Source organism: Narcine bancroftii, chromosome 11 (genome assembly GCF_036971445.1).
Source record: "Narcine bancroftii isolate sNarBan1 chromosome 11, sNarBan1.hap1, whole genome shotgun sequence".
Classification (NCBI taxonomy): domain Eukaryota; kingdom Metazoa; phylum Chordata; class Chondrichthyes; order Torpediniformes; family Narcinidae; genus Narcine; species Narcine bancroftii.
The window spans coordinates 10,529,888-10,538,304 of record NC_091479.1 but is presented as its reverse complement, the minus strand read 5'-3'; the positions used below and the strand labels follow the sequence as shown (position 1 = coordinate 10,538,304).

The 8,417-nt window shown below is 46.0% G+C and overlaps 1 protein-coding gene across 2 annotated transcripts in view; it reads left to right on the top strand.

Annotated features, from left to right (window-relative positions):
- Positions 1-473: 473 nt before the first annotated feature.
- stra6 (signaling receptor and transporter of retinol STRA6) overlaps positions 474-8,417 on the top strand; it is a 31,499-nt gene continuing 23,555 nt past the window's right edge. Inside the window, exons 1-4 of one of the 2 annotated variants that reach the window (XM_069902577.1) lie at positions 474-758; positions 847-910; positions 4,990-5,075; positions 6,634-6,773. In XM_069902577.1, the coding sequence (XP_069758678.1) occupies positions 652-758; positions 847-910; positions 4,990-5,075; positions 6,634-6,773 (397 nt within the window). In that variant the 5' untranslated portion in view covers positions 474-651. The remainder of the gene's footprint in view (positions 759-846; positions 911-4,989; positions 5,076-6,633; positions 6,774-8,417) is intronic. The other variant, XM_069902576.1, reaches the window with a different exon arrangement.

Sequence of the window (8,417 nt, the reverse complement as noted above, 5' to 3'; positions counted from 1 at the left end):
TTTTTTATCAGCATGTATTCTAATGCTTGCACTAAACCCTGGTGGGCTGACGTCTCAACGCCAGCTGACCACTTCTTTATCCTGACGCCAGTAAAGCAATTGGAGTTGTATTTCAGAACTACTGCTGCTTTGTAGAAGTTTATTTTTCTTCCTGAATCATGGCATTTTAATTTTGGCCCTAATGTACTTGGTTTGGGCCTATTCTACGCTGCAATCTATATCCTTTTTTTTTAACTTTTTAATTCAATGCTTTGGAAGTAGCCTCTGCTCTGTAACCAGCTGTGTTGACTTTACAATGGTGTTTTGTTAGTGTGCTTTTTTTTTGGTATTTCATGCAGCCAAATAAGGTTATAAAAGAGAAACCTTTATTTTTTTTTGGTGCTCCTCCAAATTTGTGGCTGGCTCTTTCTTTTCTTTCCACCCCCACCCCCTCTTTCCAGTGTAAACTGTCTTGAAGCTTGTCCCAGAGGTATTGCATCCAAGCAGGAGGCCCATTCATCAAAGCAAACTAGTGTGGTGTGGAATGCTTCCACACCACTGATCTGGATTACTGTGCAAGGAGCTTGGTGCAACAGGGTGCTTAAATTTTAAAGTACAAAAGCAAGAATCAAAACTGCTTTGTATCCTGACACTAGCGAGACAACAAACACAATGGACCCCAGCAAGGCCACCACCTCCTTGGCTGAAATGGACGATATGGATTATTCCGATTGGTATATCGACGATGATCATCTGGATTCCTCTTTCCTGTCTGAGACGTACGTTTACTTCTTGATTCTATTGTGAATTAGATTTACTTTGATGAATTGCTCTCCATTCATTCATTCCTTTCATTTTGTTCTGAAGGTTGACACCGTGCAATCCCATTATCCAAGTCGATTTGTTTCATATCTGTGCAGCAGGAGCTTCTGTAAGTTTTCTACCGCACTTTTAAGGGGTGATTCTCAAGTTTATTTTCTAGCGAGAGGTTGGTGAGCGATATGCCTGGGGAGGGAAATCCACTCTTGTGGCGGTAAGGTCCAGAAATGCTGTCATGAGTCCAGATCCAGTGAAGAAATGGGTCAGTCTTTTGAAACCGCTGGCCAATCGATGCGTTGATTCGGGGGCTTCTGGAAGAAAGTTGTGTGCGCTTAATCAGGAAGGTCCCTTGAAGTGATCACACCACAATTTCAGAATCTGAAATTATTGTCATGAACAAGTCGTGAAATTCGGGTTTTGGAAGCAGCGTCACAGGGCAAACGTTCATATTATAACCATCTTACAACATTACCATAGATTTTTTAAAAACTTAAAATAAGAGTGCACGAAAAGTACGGCAGTGTCTGTGGTTCATTGATCATTCAGGAATCTGATGGCAGTGGGAAGAAGCCGTCCTTGTGCCACTGAGTGCTGGTCTTTAGGCTCCTGCACCTTTACCCTGATGGTAGCAGAGTGAAGAGGGCATGGCCTGGGGGGGGGGTCTTTGCAGATGGAGGCTGCTTTTTTTTAAGGCACCACCTCATGTAAATGTCCTCGATGGAGTGCAGTCTGGTGCCCGTGAAGTCGCAGGGCCGAGTTAACAACCCTCTGGAGTTTATCCTTGTCCTGAGAGTTGGCGCCAGCCAGAATGCTCTCCACGATCCACCTGTCGAAGTTTTTGAGAGTTTTCAGTGACGTACCAAATCTCCTCACACTTCACAAAGTATGGCTGCTAGCGAGCCGCCCTTGTAATTGCATCAATTTAGAGGCTCCAGGATAGATCCTTGGAGATGTTGAGACCCAGGAATTTGAAGTTCCTGACCCTCTCCACTTGTTTTGCTGCCATAGTGAGCTCAGACTCTGCTCCAAGTTACGGAGGGAATTCCGCATCGTCAAATGAGGCGCTTCATCCCTCAGCTCCTCAGCAGTCGTATGACTCTATATTGGAAATGCTGTGTATCCTCCCTCCAACCCTTGAATTTGTCCCATTGCTATCTGTGGAACCTTATTGAGGCCATAGTAAAAACACCAAAATGGTGGAGGAATTCAACTGGTCTACATCAGAGATTCTGGATGCCGACTGGGAGGTCGCTTTGTTGAGCACCTCGGCTCAGTCTGCTGCAATAGTGTGGATCTCCCAGTGGTCACCCATTTCAGTTCCCCATCCCATTTCCCTTGCAGACATGTCTGTTCACATTCTCATGTACTGCCAGACTGAGACCACCCACAAAATGAAGGAACAACACCTCATCTTCTGGATGACATTAATATCGACTTCTCTGGCTTTGGTTTTAAACCACCCCCCCCCCCCCCCCACCACAACCAAACCTCCTGCTTTCCCAACCCCTCCCCCCCGCCCGGTCTGGATTCCTCCCTCATTATTTGAATTCTGAGGCTTTTTGATCTGTCCTGCTGCTTCTTCTGATTTTATTTTCCCACTCATCCACCCCTCTCCCCCGAAGAAGGGCTTGGGGCCCAAAAATGTCCTCTCTCGCTCGCTCTCTCGCTCGCTCTCTCGCTCGCTCTCTCGCTCGCTCTCTCGCGCGCTCTCTCGCGCGCTCTCTCGCGCGCTCTCTCGCGCGCGCTCTCCTGATAGTTGTTGTGCAGGGTCATCATGTTTGATCATGGGATAAAACAGTTTGATACCTAGATAGAGGAATTAATTTGCTTGCAGCTCAGTCTTCTAGATGGATTCCAAGCGGTTGAACCTAGAGTTAAATTCTGAAAGACTTCTGTCCTGTGTAGAAGAGGTCACAAATGTTTTAACCCTTTTCTGTGTGACGATTGGTGCTGGCTCAGGCAAGGCAAGGACAGAATTGATGTAGAAAGATTGTTTCTCAAGGTGGGAGAGTAGAGGACAAGAGGGCACAACTTCAGGATGGAAGGGCATCCACTGAGAACAGAGAGGAATTTTGTTAGCCAAAAGTTGATGAATCTCTGGAATTTGTTGCCATGGGTGGTTATGGAGGCTGGGTCATTGGGTGCATTTAAGGCAGAGATCTCGGTTCTTGATTAGCCAGGGCATCAAAGGTTATAGGGAGAAGGCTGGCAGTGGGGGTGAAATGTAAAATGATTGAATGGTGGGGTAGACATGATGGGCTAAACGGCCTATATCTGCTCTTTTGCCTTGTCGATAATTTTTAACTCTGGAGATGGAATCAGCTATAGCTGTTGGAAGATGTGGATGACTGGCAGACAAGATAGGATTTCCTCTATTTCAATTTCTATAGATCTTTGCCAATTTGTTTCAAAGTATCCCCAAAGCAGCCTTCACCCCCAGAATGAACAATTGAGGTGTCACCGACACAGCAGTAATTTGAACACTGGAAGCTCCTACACTGAGGACTCTGTTTTGACTTGTAGGTCGGCACGAGGTACAAATTATTCTCAAGTCCTAAAAGACAGAAACAGACCTCTTGATCCACCCTGTCAACACTATGTCAAGTACTCACGTTACTGATCCCATTAACCAGCTCTTGGCCCATCACCTGTGCCTTTACATTTCAAATACTTGTCAGGACAGACTCAAATGCAAGAGTCTGTGCCTCCACCACCTTCTGCGACAGTGCATTCCATTCTTCATCCATCCTCTAGACCAGCCATACTCTACCTTTATTCAGCTATGCATCTTCCCCCCCCACCCCCCCTTCCACCCTTGGACTCTGCTCAAAGTTTATGAGCCCCTTTCCCTGTGAAGCAGCCAAGTTTTGGTTTTCTTCCATATGTCTACATGAAAAACCTTTTTATTTTAATTACACGAGGTGAAAAGAACCAGATTTATTGTCAGAGTGCGTACGTGACATCACATACCATCCTGAGATTAATTTTCCTGCGGGCCTGGAAGAATTACCACTAATAGATAACATGAAATAAACTGTACATAGCGTAAACATGTAAACCCACAGAACTGCAAACAGATGATGAACGTAAACAAACTTTGTTCTCTCAGTATTGCACAAAGAAAATCAATAAGGAATCCTTAAATGAGTCCCTGATTGAGTTTGTCATTGAGGAGTCTGATGGTGGAGGGGGAGCAGCTGTTCCTGAACATGGTGGGCGAGCCTTGTGGCACTGATACCTCTTTCCTGATGGCAGCAGCGAGAACAGAGCGTGTGCTGGGGGGTGTGGATCCTTGACAATTGCTGCTGCTCTCCGACAGCAGCGTTCCCCATACATGTTCTCGATGGTGGAGAGGGTTTTTCCTGTGATGTCCCGGGCTTTTACTTAAATGCTCTCTGGCCCCTTCGGGGACCCATTGAGAATGGCCGCTCAAGGTGAAAAGTTCTAGCTTTTGTCCCTTGAAAATCCCACCCCCCACCCACCTTCCTCATTTAAGTCCTGTTTAACAATATCTGGAACTCACAGGAGTCAGGACACCAAAATGCTGGAGGAACTCACAGTGTCAACAAGAGATAAAAATACCTACGGTTTCTTCCTTAAAGAATGAGTGAGGAGGGGGGAAAAGAGAGGAGCACCTGAATTCAAGGTGAGGGGGAGGGAGAGGAGTCCAGACCAGTAGACAAATGGTGTTAATAGATGCTTGGCCCGAAACGTTCATGATATATCTTTACCTCCTGTGGACCAGCTGAGTTGCTTTTTGTGTACTATTGTAATGTAAGATGGTTATAATATGAATGTTTGCTCTGTGATACTGCCGCAGAACACCGAATTCCATGACAGTAAATTCTGAGTCTCTCCAGTGTTTCTGATTACAATCGCAGCATCAAAGTCGAGGTGACTTTTGTGTTTCACTCGACTCTCTGTGGGATTTTTGTGCTAACTGGGCATTTTGTTAACGTTTGAAAAGAGGTGCTTCCGATAGTGTTGCGCTTGAGGTATGAGCCTGGATTTTTATTTTCTTCCACCTCTGGAGTGTGCTTGAGCCCACATCCTTCCAACTGTTGGAAGCACGAGCGTAACTGGTGAGCCCTGACTGGATTGAAGGGACTTGTCGGGTTCCTTCCACATTTGGGAACTATTGGATGAGTTGGGGATTAGCAGTTTAGTCCTTTCTTCTGTTCTCTTTTCTAGGTCGCCGTGCTAGTGTTCCTCTCTCTCTTTGTGAAACGCAGACGGCTGTGCAAGGGATGCTGTGCTGGAGTTCCGGGACTTTTGCAGTTAAGTGTCCCCCCTCCCCTGGGGTCAGGGCTTGAACCCTGATTGAACCAAACTGTGGAATTCTTGGGGTCAGACCCTTGACATTTGGTGTCCAATGTATCACCCTCCTGGCGCAGTGGGAGCACTGAGACCTTGTAATGTTTAAACAAACAACGCCTGCCCACCTTCTGTTCCTTTGAACCAATGCCTGACCAACTTCTGCCGTAGTTCCCAACTGTAAACTGGAATTGCTTCAACTCCCAAAGTGAGGAACAACTTATTAATTTCATTGTACAAAAATAATACTTTTTTTTCCCCTCCTGCTCCTGTTTAAAAATCTAAATTTATTGACGTGGGCTTGTCACGAAATTCGTTGTTTTGCGACGGCTTCACGTTTGATAATCTGCAGTGATTTCATTCAGTAAAGCTGCCCCATGTTCATTAAAATGGGATTTTTGTTAGAAAAATAGGGTTAATCCCCTTAAAGTGTTATGAGTGACTATAAACTGTAATGATTCTTTTTTTTTTCACACCATAAATCACATTAGCCATGATATACACTATTTCTTTTTCACACATATACAGTGACTTTTAAACTGTAATGATTCTTGTAACTAAACCTCATTCAGACCACTTGCTACACAAGGCTTCTATTCCCAACTTACCTCTCAAGTCTTAAATCCTGCCCCCCCCCCCGCCCCGCTCCTTAAAACCTGTCACCATTTGTCTTTTTTTTTCTTAACCCAATGAGTCTTTCCTTTGCATAATGTTTGTTTTGGACTGTTCCTATAAAGGATCTTGATCAGCCATTCTCAACCTCTTTCATGGCTATGGGGCCCCTTTGGAGCTCTGCTCAAAGTTTATGGCCCCTTTTCTCTGCGAGACACAAACCCGTTGTTGGAGAACCCTAGCGCTTTGCATAGCAAAGATAAAGGTACATCACCGACACTTTGGGCTTGAGCCCTTCACCTGATCTTCTCCAGTGTTGTGTTTTTACGTTTGTGTTCTACTTTATTAGAATTAGTTTCTTCCATTCTTCTCTCCCAGCGTCTGTACAGCCCCCGTCGAGAATGGCTGACCCAGATGTCTATAGATGGAACATCAAAGGAGTTCAGGGTTATGGGGTTAAGGCTGGAAAGGGGTACTGATGGTAGTGATCAGCCATGATCCGTAAAATGGCGGTGCTGGCTCGACGGGCCGAAGGGCCTACTCCAGCTCCTATTGTCTATTTGAGTCTCAGAACAGGGAACCGTTCTTCATTATCCCTTACCAATCATGTTGGAGGGCCAACAATCCGGTGCTGTCTGTGAGGAGTTTGTGTGTTCTCCTCAGACCTACCTGGGTTTCACCTTTCAAAACGTACGGAGGTTGTAGGTTAATTGGGGTATCTGTGTGGCATGGGCTGTATATCTAAACTAACATTTTAAAACCAAAAAAAACCTCACGGGATCAATAGTCCAAACTGTAACTGCCTTCAAAAATAGAATTGTTAACAATATTTGATTTGTCTTTTTTTTCTTTAAAACTCAATGAATTCAGTATTAATTCTTTAATCTGGGTCAAACGCTCTGTTTGCAGCCCTGCTAGTTTCCTGGAGAATGACTGCAACCGAGGCATTGCTGCTGCTGTGTTTGGAGTGCTGTTCTGTACCCTGTGTGCTGTGGTCATTGACAGTAATCCCTTGCCTATTGGACTGGAATCCTCCAAGGAAACAAAAGGTAAGTGAACCGGTTTTTCAAGGTCTAAAACTTCTTCCAGGATTAGGGCTCGGGTTTCCTCAGAGACTTGGGTTCCACTCCCATTATGGTCGTTGGTCGTGAACAGGAAGATTGTAAGATTCAATTTTTTATCAATGTGTAATAAAACAGTGTCCTATTACATTAATTTTCTTTTTGCCTGCTGCAAGGCAGGCAGATTCTCCACTGGCAGGAATTGCCTAAGCGCCTCTTGCAGTCGGACTTGCAATCAGAGAGTCCCTCCAGAGTCACTGAGTGTCCGTAGATTCGCCTCCAGCACTTCCATAGCCCCCGCAGCCACAAATCCAAACTACCGACGGGCCTCCCCGGCGCCCGGGCCTGACTGGCCTCCCCTCCTTCTGCTGAGGAAAGATGCCAAGATAGTAAGGGACCCATCGCACCCAAGATCCACTCTCTTCCCCCACCTCCTGATGCGGAAAAGTTTCAAGCGTGTGAAAGCGCGCATCAACGGGCTTGAAGGCCGTTTCTTCCCTGCAGCCATCAGGCTCCTGAATGTCCCCCATGACCGTATCGTGCTGTCCCTGGTTCTGACTTTTCATTGCAATCCTATACTCTGTCCATTATGCTCTTCACACAGCAGTTTGAATGTTGGAGATCACCTGTTGATCTGCTCACCCAAGATCCCTTTCTCCCCTGTATGAGGTATTTTGTGACCATTAAACTGAAGAAACTGGAATCTTGAGCAACCAATCAGCTGCTGGGGGACTTGGCTGGGTCAGGTTGGGACCCTTCACTGAGATTAAAATGGGAAAGGGGGGGGCAGTGGAAGGAGACAACTATATCAAAGGGTGGTAGCAACTGGGAAGGGGCAAATAAGTGATAAAGTGTTAGGTGGGAGGTGGAGAGACTGCTGGTTGGGGGTGGGGGGGGTTTTAAGAGTGAAAAGGAAGGACTGGAGAAGTTTGAGCTTGAAACAGTGGAACCAGGTTGATCCTTAACTCTTTGTTTTGATAACTTCTTCTTATCAACAAAGGGCAAATTCCAGTCCATACTAAATTTATGGCTAATCTCCAGAGTTCAAAGTTTATAAGAGTGGTGGAATTTTTTTAAAAAAAAGATAATACAATACTGGTCAAGAAAGCTCTGGTTTGTTTAAAAATGCATTTGATTTTGTTTGCTGCCCTCGATCTGGTCTGAGTGAGACTCCAGGTTCACAAGTGTAGATCATTCACCCTCACCACAGACTGCAGCAGCTAAAGATGGCTCACCATCACCCACGGCCAGCCCCGGGGGGGGGGGGGATTCGTGGTAATTGCTCCTCCCAAATGAGGTATTGTGCCCCGCCCCCCAAGCCCACAGCACTAGCATCGCTTGTCTCCACGCAATGTAAGCACGTGCGTTTGTTACGTGGGGGGGGGGGAGAGTGTGATGGCAACAGACAGAAAAGGTTCATGGCTGGTATGTCATCTGCTCCCACTCTCACCCACCCCCCCCCACCAGTGTGTCTTTGAATGTCAGCTTGTGCTCTTCCCCCCACCCCCATTAGACTTGATCCGATGCCGACCCCCATCACCTTTCCGAGAGGCACTTGGGGAACTGCCAATAAATTTTCCCTTTTTACACTGTAAAAAGTGCCCAAACTTTGCTGGAATAATTAAAGACATA